Raw genomic sequence first — 18,960 nt, 5'->3', positions numbered from 1 at the left:
TTTCTTGCAAAGAAAATCCTGACTCTTGCTGTATCTCATGCTGCTTATACAGAACTTATTTCAATAAAACAAATAAGAGCTTTTCAATAAGAATATTGAAATTGGAAGTTAAGCCCTCGAGGTCTTGCTTGAGAAGGTGAAGAGCCGCACAGGGTGGGAATCAGCTTCCTTCTTAAACAAAAGGCTCTTGTTTGACCAAGCATCAAGTTATCCAAGCATTTATACAGTGATTTTACATTTTCTAAGCTATAAGAACATTATAAAACAGAGTAGAAAATGATTTATACCTATCATGTGTGTCTTGTTACTCAAGGATCTGGCACTGCCACCAGTATTTAATACTATCCAGTACTTGGCCTTCTAATAACTCTTTTCAGATGCTTGTAACCAAATGCTTGTGAAGTGGGCTTCATACAAGCATACTGAAATTATTTTGTATCTTTCACAGGATTTGGAAGCTAATAAAGCTTTTAAATCTCCTCAGAATATGGAGGTAAGAAATACACACTCAGTAACTAAATGTGGCAATGGGCCTATGGTCTATGAATATACAGTTAAAGAATGTTCTGTTGATATACAACAGAAGTGGGTTTAAGTTGTATCAACCAAGTTAATTTACTTCCTAGTTTTTGACCTCTGTACAACTTTAAATATTTTTTTCAGTATAAAACTTGTTTAAATTGTTGAGCTACAGCTGTACAGCCAGGTAGGTAGAAAGCTTTAACAGCTAACCCTGTTATTTTGGGAGACCGTTTTCAATATTAATTATATTCACAGGTAGAGAAAACCAACTCGAGGAACAAATTAAGAGATTTATTTATGCATTGTTACAAATTCGTGGGTTTTTTCCATTATACATATTTAACAGGACAACCTATTTGCACTCAGGCCTTTCAGCATTTTAATAAGCACCATTTTTGGTGCCATATAAATTATGGTCAAAAGTAATTCTCAAGGACACACTGAGGGGACAAGAACTTTAAGCAAAATAACTCAAGTTGAAATAGTCAATTCCCTTCAACAGTGGTTTGCAGGAGATTTTTCAAGAGTTTATATTCTTTACACTAGCAAACCGTATACAAACAATACCACAGAACTACTATAAATGCAAAAATGTAAAAAACATACACAAACATACACAAATTGCTGTGTTTCTGTCTGAGCTACTTCACTATTAAGAAATCCAGTACAAATGCATGATTTATATATGTAATTTGTAGAATCTAATTTTTAATTGTAAACAAGATTCAGCATGTAGAGCAACTTAGAACAGTTGTCAGAAGCTTAAATCATGAGGCCTGAAGACTGAGACTGAACTATGCACACAATGGATCCAAACTGACAAATATCCACACCTTTTCTGACAATGCTTATAGTGCTATGAGATTTAGGATACTTAAAAGAATTAACAAATTATTGGATGTCAATGTTTTACAAAATACATACATTTCAATATTTATATCAGTATCACATTTGCAGGTATAGGGATCATGTTCAGTAAGAGTGTCTTGTTCATAACCATTTTAACAACTTTTTGGTTTACTAAGAAACCTTTCTTGGCAACCCAACTGAGCAATTGTAAATGAAAGAATGTAAAGGATGTTCACAATCAAACACTTAATGAGAAAACAAAAACCTGACGTAGTGCTCATTATTAGGCAAGTACACAGAGGCTACACTGCATTGCTAAAAAGCTGTGGTATTTAGGAACTGTCAACAGGGATTGCAAAGAAAATGGAAGCTGCCTTTGAATGAATGTGATTTGTTGCTCTCAGTCACTGCTAAGACTCTTATGAAGAATGGTTAAGAAACCATTTGTTAAAACCATTTTTTAAAAAACGGCTGGTTGTTGTTTTTTTCAAGTACCTCCTAGGCACTCATCAATATATTTGAAATGCCAGGATACTTCTGAAAACCCAAGATGACAGTTCTGTCTATCAGGACAGTATTTGACTAGTAGTAGTAGCAGCAGTAGTGTTAGTCAGTTCGATAACAGAAAATTTGAACATTAAACATGGACTATGCCAGTTTACACCCACCACAAATATGAAAAGTGCTAGTATCTACAGCAACTGATTTCAGTGGAAAATTCAAGTACAGTATTTTTGCAGATCTCCTCTTGCTAAGATGGAATAAAGAAATGTATCCATAAGCTTCCATTTCCAGGAAACGTGTCCAGAGTCAAATCTTATTTTGTTTATTTTTTTAAGTGTTTAAAAACTGATACAGTGTTGAGCAGAGCATCTGAGGAATCTAGTATGTAAAGTGAGTTTTGTGGGTTTTGTTGTTTTTTTTTTTTAAACTTTCACACACTGCAAGATGAAGTTATAACTGAAAACCAATGCAGAATACACATCCAAATATTAAGAACTCGCTTGTAAAATTAAAACATTGGGGAAAAAAAATAAGTCAATTTCACTGAAAAATCTCAATAAAGTGCAAGCACTAAATGAATGGAAGGGTAATACATAGTGAAAAGTGAAGTTTAATAAATTTGTACAATCCGTATTGCTGACAACGAGAGACACTCTATAAAAATGTTATACCTTGACAGCATGCCCTCATATAAAAATATATTCTAATTGTATTGCAGTACAATCAGATCATGACGATTGAAAATGAAATGAAAACTTAAATGCTACTGCTCCTTTTCAGCTATGTAAAAAATGAAGGAAATATGTAGATTTATACTATTACAGTATTCTCCAATTAACTGGACAAACTGGACCAGCCAAAATTACATAGTATGGTAATTGCAAACTAAAATGGTGCATTGTTACTTACTTGACTCATCTCCACTTCATGAGAAGACACTTGGGAGGTGCCAAATTGCAAACACAGAACTCATTCCTGTGCAAAACGTTCAGGCTTTGAGCTCTCTAATTACTGGGCTGAAGTATCAACTGCAGCAAATATTTTCACATCAGAAATAATGTCGTATCCTGAAATCTGCAGGTATTAGTCCTCTCAAAAGCACCTCCTTCTGCTTACAGCAAGTCATATAACAGGAATAACCAGGTTTTCAAAGCATGCCACAACTTAGATGATTGCAGTGAATGAAAACAAAACCTTGTAATATCATCTGTCACCCAATGCAAGAATTTGTTTGTAATTGGAGTATTTTTTAATGAAAAATAATTAAGCAGACTACAGAAGTCTTCTCAGTAGAGGGAACATTTTCAAATAATTTACCTTCTAGGCCAGATTCTTTGGTGCTCAGGAGTAGCTAGTATCATATCAGAATGAACAGAGTAGCTATTTTCCTGTAAGGCCCATCTGCTAAGTTTTTGCTAGTGGCAGGTATTAAATAAAAGAGAGGGAAAATAGTTCCTCATCACCTTCAAATACTGAAGTCTGATCAAATGTACCCGATGTTCCTCTTTTGGTAAAGATTTTTCACATAGCGTATTTGCAGGTTTTCCACTTAGGACAAGCCCATAAATTTACAGACTTACAGTCTGGCTAGTCAAAGTATTAAGCTGTTTAAAATTGAATATTTTTCTATTCAGAATAGTATTTATTTTTTATCCTCCAGGTTTTGCTAATACAAGGAAAAAGTTTATTCCTGCACAGCTAGTTTAACCACCCAGAAATGGCATAATATCAGTGGCATTTTAATAAAGCCCTGTGGAGATCCTGGTCACCTGGTCAGTATCAACTTTGATTTTTGAAGTTTTGTTGTCTTTTTTTTTTTTTTCTTTTGGAAGATCTTCTCACCCATCCCCAACTTAATGACCCCAAATACTCATTGTCAAATAACTGACGACGCACAATTTAAATTAAAAATACCTTGTGAAAAAAGCAACTTTGCAACAATACGAACTTCAAACCCAAGCAGATTATTAAAATAAAGTCTGTATAGGATTTTAACTATTATGAAATATTTTTTTTTACTTTACTTAGAATTTCTCATTATTACAAAGAACTGTTCACCACAATAATATTTAATTGTTGATTTCCTGAACAATAGTTATTTTTAGCATTGTAATTAGTATAACAAGACAAAAAATTTTTTTATATATATAGAGTAGTTTAAGTGAATTTAAGACACTTGTCTGTAGGATCATCATCAAATGATGCTCTTTTCAATAATTTGTGTAAGCTTCTAAACTACATAAATGATAATGCACACATTTTATTCACACTATAAAAAAAAGCACAATATACAGGCCATATCCTTTAAAGTGCAACACAACAGAACATTTCTGCAACATTCAGGTTCTTCAAAGACCCACAAAAGTAGGTATTTAATATTTAGGAAGAAATCCTTTTTATAGGTGTATCAATACTGAATCTGAATTCTCAATAGTTATCAAGCTTACCCTTGCTGTAAGTGCCATGCTGAAAGCCATGTGTATGACCACTAAATATTATTTTATCTTCTTCCATATTAAAGAGCTTTTATGTCTCATATCCAAAAAGAAAGCTTTCATCCTTTAGTTAGTAGCGAGCATGTACAGAGTCCTTTACCAAGGACAGTTCTTTGACTATGCTCAGAAAACATCTTTAAGGTATACTTAGTTTCACCAAAGATGCTACTGCTTCAGATGTTAAATCTACCAAGAAAAATATGGTAAATGGAACAGAGCAAGCATGTCTGTGAGTTGGCAGCGCACGCTTTACTTTGTTTGGCACTATCTACCAAATGTATTGGTAACACACAGTATAAGCAAGTACCAATCTGCTTTTCACTTCAAATATTTTTGGTTGGATGTTTTGCTAATGATAGTTGAAAACCTTATTTGTTCCTGAGATGAGCATGACAAAACAAAGTGAGCTCCATCTAAAGCTTGTATTTCCAGCCTTGTTACCTGCCTGCTGAGCCAGATTTATAATCTCAGTCTTCCCCAAGGCGCCACTTCTGAGACTCTTCTTGACGCACATCTGGCCTGATCTGGTTTCTCATTCCACCTAGAACATTTGAGGTTGCCTCTGTTGCAACAATGAAAGGCTTCACCACAGTTGGTGGAATTTGGCGGAGGACTCCTCCTACTGCCCCAGTTACTCCCCTGTTTTCATGCTCACGAGCTGCAGTCTCATAGATGGTTTGGGCTGTGTCCGTAATTCCCTTCAAGAAATTCACAAGACATTAGTTACACAGAAAAAACAACCTCTCTGCATTTTAAGGGAAACTTGAACTGCTCAGCACTTGTCTTCTCTGTGATTTGCATTTTAACCATAGTACAACGATACTGAGACAATTCTTCTAATGAGGCTTAAAATAATGCTACTGTAAACTTACAGATGAAAATATTTCATGTAACTTCTGATGGCACTTCTTGTGCACAAGGGAAGAAGCTGCAGATTACTGTGAACTATTCAGGAATTACAGAATTCATTGAACACTCCACAGCTGAGACCTAACTTCCTAGACATGAGATCAGGTGCAACTAACTGCAACTACAATACAAAAGTACAACAACAACAGGTCATCAATCTAATTTTCAATACACTGTCATGGTAAAGACTAACAATCTCAGAATTAAAACTAATTGGTGGGAAGAGGCAGGAAGGTAAGGATGGATGACGTGGGGTAGGAAATCAGGTCTACACGTCTCAGAGTAACAGTTAAACTGCAGAACACCTTAGTTTGTTTCTGCTTCTCTGATTTTTTCATGGAAGAAAAATTTTCTGTCGGTTTAAGATTAATGATGAAGACAGTCTTGTTCAAAACCTAAACCCCTTTATTTATTTGGTCAGATTAAAGTAACATCTGATATCTTATCTGTTCTCTTAGTAAGTAACTCTTAAATTTGGTTAAGGACAATTAGTTTTGCACTCACCTCTTTTACTACACTGTAAGCTTTGGCTACACCTTCTCGTAGATCTACTGGCTGATGAGCTAAACGATGGCGAGGAAATCGTTTGATCTTTTTTGCTTCAATAAAAGTAGGCCCTGGTGATACCATGTCATATGCTGTTTCTGCAGCTGCCTGAAGATCAGGAGGAAATGAAAAGTATTTAAGTAGTCTTATAGCATCTGATCAAAATTTAAACTACTAACAGGCTGCCATAAATCAAATAAAAGAATTTTAATTCCACAAATAATATTTGTTTACATATTTACAAGAACTTCCAGAATAGGTAAAGCTGCAACTATACATTAGGTTCATAATGAAAGAACAAATCTTGCAGGTTTTGGTACAGTTTTTCTCCTTGCTAATTGCCATTCTTTCAATGGCATCATCTAATCTGGACAAAATGCTCAAGACAGAAATTGAAACACTGACTTTGAGTTCATCCACACAATTAGTACTGGCTTTGAGAGTGGGTTTTTTTTGTTGGTTGATTTTGGTTGTGTATTTTTTCCTAAATAAGCACAGATAAGCTGATGTTTAGAAAAGAATAATCTACTACTGGAAAATATACATGTGCAAAGAACTCATCTTTCTCAGTGTCAAGTGATTTTCTTAATGCAGCTGACTCTTTTAGTATTAAACTGTACACTGTAATAAACTGAAGACATTAGAAAAAAGAAGGAATACATCATACCTGTATAGTCTGAACCATCCTGTTTGTTAGCTCCAGTGCTGCCATTGCAGTGGAAGTGCCAAAAGAAGCTGCTCCTCTTTGAAAGCCTCTTACAATGCGACCGTCCTTTCGGTACTGCTCTATTGGCAACCACACCAAGTCTTTCAGACCTTGGACTGAAAATGAAGACAGAACATCATAGTTCGAAAGTTCTCTCAATATAAGCAGAATGCCTTGAGAAGAAGTGGCAACGTTGTTTGGGGGGTTGGTTTTTTTGTTGGCTTTCGTTTGTTTTTTTAAACAACTGCCATTATGTGTCTGAACAGAAATAAGAATTAACTTACCTAATTGCACCAGTGAATGCATAGGCCCTACTCCTCCCAAAATTCCTGGTAGCTGGTTTTTCTTTATATCATTAAGCCATTCACTGATGGCATAGGAGAACAATTTATCCACACCTAATAAACTGAAGTAAATAAAACTATTATTTTAAAACATACAATTCCAAGTAAGACAAATGCATTATTCAGTGAAGTAAGCAAATATGTCATTTAAACAAAAGGAAAGCTGTTCTCAAGAGTCATCTTTTGTTGCTGTTGGCTAATCCAAGTGTTTCATAGGTATTTGCTTCAGAAAACAGAAGTTTAAGACTGAATAATCACACCCAGTTCCGTAGGAACATAAGACTAAGAGTTTAGCACCAATGCTAGCTCATATATAAAACACTGTCCTGAAAACAGATGTTCTTCTTGAATGCTATGTATTTGACATAAACTTGAATCAGGAAATACTGTAGAGCCAAAAAGTGCCTTGGATTTTAGAAGTGTATCTTATCATAGAATTTGCATTTTGCTTGCTACATTCAGTTATTTACCATACACTTTTTCTATTTACAGTATCAAAGCTAATCTACAATTCAAAAAACTTACCCATGTCTGTAACAAAGTCTCTTCAGCTTTAATTCTGAGCAGTTTAACTGAGCAAGTCCAATAAGAATCCCAGCTAGCGTTCCCTGTAAGTGAAATATTTTGTTACCGAGTCATTTTACTAATCCTGCACAATCTGTAGGTGACCATTCATAATCTCAACTCTTATTGCAGGTATTTCTGTCTAAACTGATTCTCCTCCAGTCTCCCAAATGCTACTTGTTTCAATGCTATAAACTAATCTGGCTTAATTGGCTACTGTAAGAAAAACATCTGGATACAACAGGGCTTCTTCAGAAACACTAAAACATAACAAACTATGTAAACACAGCCCTGACATTCGTGTGTTTCAGGCATTTTAAAGCTGCTATTTCACATTCTGATTTCTCTGGCAGCAGTGCAAATTCAAGAACTTGCTGCTTTTACTTGTACATATTTTCTTACTGATTTGCCATGCTTGAGTACAAATGTGGTTGTGAAACCAGAATTTTATGAGTCTGCTCTTTAAGCTCAGATACATATTTTTAAAATAACTATTAGCATTTTTTTCAATCTGTATTAGATTCTACCACTGAAACTCTTATGACTGCATGGGAAGGAAACAAGGAGAAAAAAACCCCAAGCCAATACTTTATTCATTAATAAGGAAGAATGCAAAATGCACAATTCTGGCATCAGAGAGTGTTATCATCCTTCAAGGGGCACCAGAGCTGTTTAGAAAGATTTCCAGCCAGTCACTGAGTTGATAAATGTGATTTTCAAGTCTAATTCTGAGTTAGTCATACTTGGAGGATCCACCTCCTAGTTTTCAAATTCAGAGTGAAACAAGGTTAGGCCTTATTGAAACTAGAGAAAAAAAAAATAAACATGTTCTACATTTCTCAAGATCACATCAATAATGAGTACAGAGCATAAAAATATACCTCAGCTCATGAGGGAAAAAAACAAAATAAACGATTTTTTTCTTCTACAAAATCAGGATTATACACAAACCTGATCCATTGAAACATGTTTGCCATGGTAATCAAGCCGTATTGGAACTTCTGATGTAAAACGAAATTCTCTGGGATATACAGAGAAAATTTCACAGTGAGAAACATGAAAAGGGAAGAAAATTCTCTTTCCAAAAAAACCAAACCCTTGATTTCCCACCCCTCTGGAATAGGATGCCATAACCTTTCTGTAAACCATAAATCTTCTAGTTATCGTGTTGGCATTTCAGAATAAGTGTACAAAATGCAACGATAAATTTAGTTGTTCTTAGTTTATTAACACCTAGCTGCAGTTAGCATTTATAATCAATTTAACGATCCTTCAAAAATACTACTAATTCTGCAACTGAACACCTTTCCCAGTTTTCACAGCATGAATTTCAGCTACAAAAAAAGGCTAACGATTGTTCTGTGCAGCCTTGCAGCTGGAACTTATTAAAAAATTCTGCTGGTGATTTATGTGATGAAATAGCATCACAGTCATTCTCTCCTCATTAGGCTCTGCATTGCGTACCAAAGTACACATTTCTTGTTAGAGGCACTTATGATCTGAATACACAAGAAAAAAACTTCTGAACAAGCAGCTGCAATTCCAGTCAGGTCCACATTAGAGTTTCTCTTGTGATATTGTAAACTTATACCTCTCCCATTATACCCTTTTTCATTTATATACTCTCATCTCTGGTTTTATTAGATTTAACTTACATTGTTAAGCATTACAAAGACTATCCTTTATATTTATTTGTAAAACACCTCATTATTGGATCTATATATGGCAGAGCTTTAACTACCTTTATTTTCTTGTGCACAGTAACATGCAGAAGTTAATAAAAAAATTACAAATTACCTTGCAGTGATACAAAGAAATATATTTGACTTCCACAGTCACTAAGCACCCAAGAAAATACCCCTTGTAATGAGGTCTCACTAATTTATCATCACACTTTTTAAAACATTCAGCAGAACTGTGCGTCACTGAAAATTTGCAATGAAAGTTTACCTGAAAAATACTGGCTGATCACTGTATGATGTCACTTCTTCTGAGAAATGATGATCATCTCCATTAACCACATCCAAAGAATCAATACTACCATTTTCACTTGTTTGCTTTTGTGATGAGAAAGAAATTACTGGACTTGGGTCCTTAAGGCTGCTGACATGCCTGGGCAAACTACATGTAACTTCAGCACCAGGAGACTTTTTAACTAAGAGAAGAAGTTATAGAGAGTAAACTGACTCATTTTTCACAGTGATTACAAAAAAAAAATGGTGCTTATACAATTGCTGGGTCCTTAGTAAGCTGTAATACTTATTAGTAAGAATTGCTCACAGAATAGTCTTTAGATTCTCTTAGCAAGGTAGTATCTTAGTTATCAACAGAAATATTACATGAAGTTTATGTTGAGGTTTAGGATCAGTATAACCATCTGCAATACTGCAGAGTAATTAATCACCTATGCATTTCAGAATGATGTCTCCACAGAAACAGGTAAAGTATAAGCGCTAACAAACTCACAACTATAGTTAACAGAGAAAATATGCTTTTAAAAATATACTGGTTTTGCATCAGATGGTATAGTTGACTAGAAGTACTCTTAACTGTATTCATACATTGTACTGCTTATTTATAATATTGAACTCTTATTCCTTTCTCCAGAGATTACACAACTTCAACCTATTAGACAGACAATATTTTATGAAAGAGGTATTAAAAAAAGTATTTGTTTTATCCAATAATAACTCCTGATATTATATATTCAGTCCTAATTTTTTTCAGTAGTCTTATTAGATATGATCCAATTTTGGTGAAATTTTTTATACAATGTTGAACCCAGGTGTTCAAGGCTTTTTTTGTAATTATAAAATACAAAACTAATATATTCAAAGTTTCTGGTCACTAAAGTAAATTTCTTGACATACACAGGTTTCACATGTAAATTTAGAGACATGGATGGGCACACACTCAAGGAGAAAGAAACAGTATAAAAAATTATATACCTTCAGGATCTGGAGTAACTAAGAGTTCTACTTCTGTAGAGAGGCTAGTGAAAAAATCCTTCAGGAAAAACAAGGCATCCTAATATAAAAAATAAAATACAATCAGGTTAAAAAATGATTCAATTTTCTAAAATATTATCTACTACTCCAGATCTTTATTTCTGTATGGATAGGAATCAAAACACATCTTTATCCTTTAACAAACGCAGAGGCTACATAGAAATCTAGGACAGAAATCAGAAAGACCCTCTTGGTTATTGTCCTCTGCTACATGTAATTAGATTTCATTATCTGTCTAGCTCTGTCTTAAAACTCCAGGGTTTTTTTTTATCATCACTACTCTCACTTTGGAGATTGTTCCAGAACCCAAGTCTTTTAATGGTTATAACTTGTCTCTGACTTCCAATAAAGGGGTATTCAAGTAGTTTATATTAATCTCTAACAATGTGAGAGAAATCTGTATAACACAGGCAAATTATTGCAGAGTAGATCTCACTCAGCATCACTACAAGTCACTAATATCTCTGCTGTTAATGTCTTAAAGTTACATCTCATTTCCTTCTTTTGACAGATGCATCACCCTGGTGTCTTGTTCATCCTAATGACATCTGGACTTCCTGTTCCTTTTTTGTTTCCAACTGATAAGCTGACAGCTTAAGTACTAATAAGAAGAACTTCTAAAGCCTGCAGCCCTGTGCTTCCAAGAAAGCTATGGTTAATTTCACAGAAGTTGTAAAGGTGAATTTTGTTTATGGTACAAAAGAGAAAAGATTTTAAAAACTAATCAAGATGGAACCTCTTTCCTCACTAGATGGCAGTATTCCCATGCTATTTTTCTATGTGAAATTATTACAAATTACACAGAGTTCATTTTTTTTAGCAGTAAAATGAAAACCTGGTCTCTAATGTGTACTAAGAGAAACAGAAGGTAGGTATGGAACTCCTAATTATGCTCTTGAAAAAAACTTATATCTCTCTGCAGATTACAAATTAAGCTAGAAAAGCATCAACAAAGAGTAATAACTGTGCTTTAAATTTGACTGAAGGAACATACGTAACTTCTTTACGGGTGTTGAAAAAAAACACCTCTTCTTGAGATATGAAAAGTACTCTGCAGAAAGGCTTGCTAAAGAAAGTAAAACAATTCCTTCCATTTCTGTTTTTCATGCCACTGCAATTGATAGCAAGACCAAAGACTTCAGAGTATAGAAGCAGTCTTTACATGTCATGTGACCTTGACTAAAGCGTTGTTAGCAGCTTCTGGATTAATGATTACCTTGTTTCAATTAAAAACACCAAAGCCACTTCAAGAACAAACAAAGCAAGGTCATTCAAGAATAAGTATTTACTTTTCTTTGATTTCAAAACAAGTCTCAGGAGGTAAACTGGTATTACTGAGTAAGCGGCCAGGTCTATAGATATTCTGAGTTTTTATTAAAAAAAAAAAAAGCTAATTCTCTGTAATAGTTGGAGCAGAAGGCAAGTTCTAATGTGGATAGAAACAGAGCTGCAGAGATCCAAAGGTATGTCTGACTGATCATAAATAAAATAGTATCAAACCAAGGAAACAACCCCATTAAATGTGTATGATGGTTACAAGTATCTGGTAAGAAAACCCCAGTATCATTCAATAAATAAAAATGTATTTTGCTTTCTTGCATTGGTGCAACCAACCTGGTCAATATTGAGGCGAAGAGGCATCAGTGAAACACGTAAACAACATTCCTGTGGCGATCTGCCAGACTCTGGACGAACATGCAATGCTTTCACTGTTAACTGAAAACAAGATAAATAGAAATAGTAAGATTCACAATTACTAAATCTCAGAACACTAGGCAGGAAAAACGTTTACTGCAAAACCTCTACACTAATCTGATTCCACTTACCAACTTTAAAGCTGGTAGTGAGTAAATAACTTATAATGGTTGTTACTATAAATGAAAATAAAAACAAGAAAACAAAAAACCCAAGATCATAAATCCAGTATATAGTAAAACTACAACTGTGCATATGTAGTGAAAAGTCTAATTATGCTCATACAAGTAGATCTTTGCTCAAAATCAAAATGTGAAGGCTACCAAAGTATTCCTGCACATCTGCTTTTTTTAAACTGACAGCATCTCCAGAACATCAATGCTTGACGTATTAATACTCAAACTTTTTAATTAGTTTTAATATCCACAAGGAGTCAAGCAAACCACTATCAACAAGTTATATTACTTCAATGTTCTACAACCCGATGTTCTTTCATCTGCAACATTAAGAAATGCATACAGACTGCACTATCATAGTCCAATCACTGTAACTATAAATGAATTAACATATGCCATAAATGTACCATGTTTGAATGAGCTTTTCTGGGCATCTCCTTGCTGCAGTAGAGATAGAGGAATTTATTCATCTGTGATGTAGCCAAGCGATCTCTAATCTCCAGGTCTTGAACAACGAAAACCTGCCGTGACACTGGCTGCTCCAACAGACTGGATTCACTTTCTGAACCACCAGGAGGGTATACCTCATGCTGGAATTTCACCTTTCAAAAAGGAAAGAAAACAAGCTTAATAAGCTTCAGTGAAAAAAGAAAAACCTAAAAAAGCCCAGAAATAACCAAAACCAAAAAACCCCCAAACAACCCACACCGCACGTAAGAACTCTAAAAGCTGTCTAGTATTAAATATTTACAGCAATAATATTAGGATTTCTGAAAACTATTCAGATTATTGTACATCTAGCAACAGAAATCTTCCAGTTCCTCACTGTGCACACATTCATATTTTAGGATGCAAACTCAAGCCATAAAAAGAATCAGTGTAAGACAACGAACAAGTTTTGCTTTATGTTTTAATATTGACTGATTTTTCCTCTCAACTGACATCTTTCTTACATCATGGTGAAGTTTGTACTGGGCAATCTTGCAGTTCTTGAATCCTGCCCCTTCTATGCTTATAACTTTCTTCCCTACCAGCAGACTTCTCAAGTAGCTTCTTCCAGTCTCAGTTTCCTTTTCTTTACTCACTTTAGTCCTTGTAAATTCTAATCCATTTCCTTTCTTAAATTCCAAATAATTCTGAATTCTTTCTTTTTCCTCATCTTTTGAAATAGTTCCCACTTTCAATCAAAGACTTATGATTACCTAAAAATCATTCACTGTATCAAAAACCCACACAGCATTCTTGCCTGCAATGTTATGAGTCTTAGAACACACAGCAAGCAGAGCAACGGCCTCTACTGGCCAGATACTAAGATGTTAAGAAACACTATTTAAGTGCCAAGACTTAAGATACATATGATAATGAACATTTTAAGTGTTGCATAGAAAAATAGACGTTTTTATTAAAAACTGCTTGAGAAATTTTATTATTATGAAGCTCTTATTTTCTCCTTAATGTCTTTTTTAAACACAGTATTGCTATTACTAACCCTTGTACCAAGTTCAGGGTACTAGTAGGAAAAAGCCCCAAAATTTATGTCTCAGTACTAGGCTCAAACTCATTAAATACCTGCAAATTAAGAGAGATTGCTATACATCTACATATGAAGGTTTCCATGTGGAATAATTAAACATTTTCTTTTTCATTCTTTTTTTATTGCAATGTCATGATTTTTCTAGAAAAGGCTAAAATAAGTATCAAACATTTCTGGAAAGTTTGAAGTGCCCATTGGGATGAATCTTTAGTTTAGAAATGCATGTGGACTATAAAGTTCTTTGTAGTATCTTTCATGTTTACAGAAAATGTTTGACAAAACCTTATTTTAAACAAGGTTTTGTTACTGATCCACTTAACATGAAATTTGGTTACCTCCTTGCCAGTATTCTTCAAAACTCCAGATTCCAGCATCTATTTCTATGTTAGAGCTAAGCACAAGCTTAAAAAGAACAGTAACACACATATGCCTGAAGGGTGCTAAATATGTTAGAGAAATTCAATAACAGTATTATGATATAACCAAATATTATTTAATACCCAGTTATCATTAACTGATAGGTTGCATGTCTCAACAGATCCACATCCCAGTTATTCTGTCCTAAAACATTTTATGTCATAATAGGTACATCAATTCAGAGTAAAACTGAAGGCAGAAAAACCCAACTGTAATGGTAAAACATGGTTACAATAAACAAAAACATCAAGAATATTATAATAAATATTCTTCATCTTTAGAAACATGTTTATTTGGCAAGTAAACAATACTGTGCTAGAAGAACAAATATCTTTTGTTTAATTCCTAATTCATCACCTTCAAAGTGATTCCTTAGATGTAGATACTAATGGAAGAAATCCTACTGAATTCTAATGGAAAGCTGTTATCAAATGCATAAAGCTATTCACACACATGCAGCCATGGCTAAAGCTGTTTCTATCATTCACCTTGCTTAACTGTATTTCCATCAGGAAGTCTGGGTTTCTTCCTCTTCCCCCACATACCGTACTCCGTCCATGTCTTGTTGGTGTATGAGAAGGAGAACTATGGGGACTTCTGTGGAAATAAATAAAAATACACTTTTGCTGATGGAATTTAAAGCTCCCTAACTCTAAAAGCATGTATATTTCACTGAATATAACTTACTAGTATTTCAATAGCTACAAGGCAAAAATACTAAAATAACAAAAACATACTAGAAGTTGTGTTACTGTTAACCAAATATATACTTTTTATTGCTCAAGTAATCCAGGTGTATCCTTCCCACCAAATTAATATTCGTAAAACATTTCTTAATTTCTTTAGGAAAATCAACTTCTAACATAACCCTTAAAAACCAAGCCACTGCTGCATCCCCCAAAAACCATTAAAACAAACCCCAGCTTGTCCAGTTTAAGACACGGGAAAAATACACTCTGGTTTGTAGAGCAAAACAGTTAATGAAGATTCCAGATCTTTAAGGTCCCTTCCAACTTAAATCATTATATGACTGATTACTTGTGAGAGTACAAAGCAAGCGAGAGAGACTTGAGATTGAACAGTGAGATTAACCTCAAAGCAAGGGAAAATGAAGTATTTTTAAATGTGCTAATCTACAGAATTACATGAAACACTTACATGAAACTTTTAGCTGGAGATGTTGGTGGTGCAGTCCCAAAATCCCTTCCACCATAAAGATGCCAAATAAGAGAAATTTCCTTTACAACATAGCGTACCAGAGGAACAGGAAAATTAAGAGGAGCTTTGCTTGTATCTGTTTTTTTCATAGGTTGGCTGAAATGATTTTCCTTTATGATAATTGCATCATCAACCATTATTTTTATTACTGGCTCTTCCTCTTTTTCCTGATTATAAAAAAAAAGAAGTATATAGCATCAAGAAGGTGAAATTAGCTTTCTTTACTGAGGCATCTCATTCTTTCCAATTAATAGAAATTATTCTGTACTGTGTTCTAAAGCTTTTACAACACAGGCTTGGTTTAGGAATGATTCTTATAAAGTAAATTATAGACAAAGGCATATTAAAATAAACTAGAAGCTGTGAAGTATTTTTAAAAAAATCACTCATCTAAACTGGAAAAAAAACCCACAACCACAACAAAACAAAAGCCAAAAAACAAAACAAAAAAATATGGAAGAGCCCAGGCTAACATATTAGCACTTCTGGAAACAAATAAGGTCAAACATAACTGGGCAAATGCAGTTTATAATCAGGGATCCAGAACCAACTCTGTCTACTAAGAATAATACAACCAGAAATACTATGAAAAACATGTACATTAGATATTTTTAAAAGAGATTGATTAATTTTCTAAATATTTTAATGAGGTAGACAGACAGCGATGTGAAGTGACACACTAGCTTTTCTCTGAGGTCTGGAACGGATCTTAGGCCCATACAAGCACTGAAAGTTTAGACTATGACAGTAATTAATAGAAGCTTAGAAAATGTGCAAAGCTGCCATTTTGACAATATTTGTATCAGAGAACAATTACATACTGCTAAGATACAGAAAAATCATATATATTTGAAAATATCTGCATTCATTCCTAGCTACAACAATGCATTAAGTCCTTTCAAATAAAGATTATTTTTCTGCTTCTTTGCCCACTAAGAAATCACAAACAGATATGAAATCTGATTTGTTTAGATCTTTCTCTACTTCAGTTTATATATGATTTTTTTTAGTATTTCTCAAAGCTTCTTACAGCAACAGCAACTTTGGGTGCAAAAAGAATGCAGAAATCATCACTTTCTGCGGGAACATCTCCCATTGCCTCATTTATCAGGTGATGAGTGAATGAAGCATAAGTAGGACTTGGATCTTGTGAGACATTTCCACTTTCGTCTGGAAACAGGAAGAGATCTGAGCAAGATGGCTCCTGAGTTTGACATCTGTCATCCAGAATTCCTGCACAAGCACTGAAAGTTTAGACTATGACAGTAATTAATAGAAGCTTAGAAAATGTGCAAAGCTGCCATTTTGACAATATTTGTATCAGAGAACAATTACATACTGCTAAGATACAGAAAAATCATATATATTTGAAAATATCTGCATTCATTCCTAGCTACAACAATGCATTAAGTCCTTTCAAATAAAGATTATTTTTCTGCTTCTTTGCCCACTAAGAAATCACAAACAGATATGAAATCTGATTTGTTTAGATCTTTCTCTACTTCAGTTTATATATGATTTTTTTTAGTATTTCTCAAAGCTTCTTACAGCAACAGCAACTTTGGGTGCAAAAAGAATGCAGAAATCATCACTTTCTGCGGGAACATCTCCCATTGCCTCATTTATCAGGTGATGAGTGAATGAAGCATAAGTAGGACTTGGATCTTGTGAGACATTTCCACTTTCGTCTGGAAACAGGAAGAGATCTGAGCAAGATGGCTCCTGAGTTTGACATCTGTCATCCAGAATTCCTGCGAGTTGAAGGAGGGTGGAAAAAAAAAAAAAAAAAAAAAGTGTTTCACCAGAAAAATCTTTACAAAATATGAAGAAAACAACATAGTTGTTAACTAAAATTTGTTACATTGATTACATCAAGGGAATTTGCTCATTCTATCTTCAATTTGCACTACAAATAAAATATAACTTTCAAAAATTAATCCACTACACAACTGCAAGTGATTACAATATAAACATAACTAGTTACTAGTAGTGACGAACTGACAAAATATTGGAAAACTACTTGTAAAAAACCACACAGACACAAAATAACTCAAATTTTTTTGTGTCTGAGTTTCTCATTCTGGTACTAAGACCATGATATCAATAACTTTCAGTACTATACTGACTTCTGACATTCCACCATAAAAAAAGACCAGACATCATGGAAACACTGAAATTCTCCTGGCAGTACAAAATCCTTAGCCATTTTAAACCTGGTTTTGACTGAAGCCATGATGCAGAAGCCATAATCTTATGATAAAATCAACTGCCTTGTTTTATCTGCTAATTGAAAGATTTCCCCACAGCTAAAAGTTCTGTGATTCAGAACTGTATCATCCTCCTAGACTGCCAACATACACAGAATAGAGATCTTTGACTCCTTCACACTGCAGTATGCCATATAAACTTACACTCTTGCTAACTTACACTCCCTGAGAATCTGGAGTCTTGACTGACTCCCACAAAATCAGACTCCTTCTTTGCCTCCAGAGGATTCTTACCATTGGACTCTGGCTTCATTGCAGAAGCAGTCTGTTGAGTCTCAATTTCCTCCATTGCATCACTCATCAAATCCCGTAAAATCTGTTGCTCTGATTCAGCAAGGACAGCTCCCTGGGAAGATGGTTGGCTAAAGGTCTCCACCTGTAGGAGAGGAATTATACATAGTTACATCTTAAAGACAACTGCAATATTGTGCTGAATAAGATTTTGCTACAATACACAGCTTACTCTAGAAAGCAATACCTTAACTTTATAAATAATCCAGTGAGCTGAAACTCCAAGCTAGATGATGTAGCTATAAAGTAGGCTGGAACATTATGGTTCAGGGTATTTAGATCACCAGAGTACTTGGACATCTAATCTAAACCCTGGAATTTCCTCCTATAGACATTTTAAAATATTATTACCAAAGCTGAAAAAAAAGGGGACTATTTTACTCTCAAAAGTTTTTTAAGCTAGATGCAATCTGTTAATTTCTTTGCAGTATTCTCATATTTGTTGGAAATCGAACGGGGATATAAAAATGAAACCGTTACCAGGAAGTATAAAGTTAAGATGGTATTATTTTCCCACTTTATACCTTCATTTTTGGCTTGTTTACTCCACGTTTAATCTCTGTCTTAGTGGGTGGATGTAAATCACCATAACTTGCAATATATTGTATGAGATTCATGAGTGCAGCACATGAGTCGGAGCAGGTACGGATATGGATTACATCACTGGAACAGTGCAGCTCAAATCGAGGTTTAGCCTGGATAGCAATGATAAAAAGAATGTTTCAGATCAATTTAAGGTTCCATAAAAATAGCATCTATACAGTAATTTTAAAATTAATTCACTTAACTAGTCAAAAAGGACTTGGTAAAAAACACACAGAAGCCAGAAAACATCCCTTGATAATAAAGCACTTGTTGAATCACAATCTGTAATAAAGATTTTCCATTTTATTTGTGATACTATACTTACTCTTT

General features: G+C 34.3%; 1 protein-coding gene across 1 annotated transcript in view; it reads right to left on the bottom strand.

Moving 5' to 3' along the window:
* Positions 1 to 4,122: 4,122 nt before the first annotated feature.
* ATG2B (autophagy related 2B) overlaps positions 4,123 to 18,960 on the bottom strand; it is a 43,481-nt gene continuing 28,643 nt past the window's right edge. Inside the window, exons 28-42 of the mRNA XM_009998025.1 lie at positions 18,570 to 18,743; positions 17,989 to 18,130; positions 17,036 to 17,238; positions 15,428 to 15,654; positions 14,758 to 14,866; positions 12,726 to 12,920; positions 12,062 to 12,163; positions 10,388 to 10,466; positions 9,390 to 9,594; positions 8,391 to 8,460; positions 7,401 to 7,483; positions 6,816 to 6,937; positions 6,493 to 6,647; positions 5,784 to 5,933; positions 4,123 to 5,068 (exon numbers count right to left, since the gene is read on the bottom strand). Coding sequence (XP_009996327.1) covers positions 4,838 to 5,068; positions 5,784 to 5,933; positions 6,493 to 6,647; positions 6,816 to 6,937; positions 7,401 to 7,483; positions 8,391 to 8,460; positions 9,390 to 9,594; positions 10,388 to 10,466; positions 12,062 to 12,163; positions 12,726 to 12,920; positions 14,758 to 14,866; positions 15,428 to 15,654; positions 17,036 to 17,238; positions 17,989 to 18,130; positions 18,570 to 18,743 — 2,247 coding nt within the window. The 3' untranslated portion in view covers positions 4,123 to 4,837. The remainder of the gene's footprint in view (positions 5,069 to 5,783; positions 5,934 to 6,492; positions 6,648 to 6,815; positions 6,938 to 7,400; positions 7,484 to 8,390; positions 8,461 to 9,389; positions 9,595 to 10,387; positions 10,467 to 12,061; positions 12,164 to 12,725; positions 12,921 to 14,757; positions 14,867 to 15,427; positions 15,655 to 17,035; positions 17,239 to 17,988; positions 18,131 to 18,569; positions 18,744 to 18,960) is intronic.

The sequence above is a fragment of the Chaetura pelagica genome, unplaced genomic scaffold, assembly GCF_000747805.2.
Source record: "Chaetura pelagica isolate M959 unplaced genomic scaffold, ChaPel_1.0 scaffold354, whole genome shotgun sequence".
Lineage (NCBI taxonomy): Eukaryota > Metazoa > Chordata > Aves > Apodiformes > Apodidae > Chaetura > Chaetura pelagica.
This window is presented reverse-complemented; position numbering and strand designations above follow the sequence as displayed.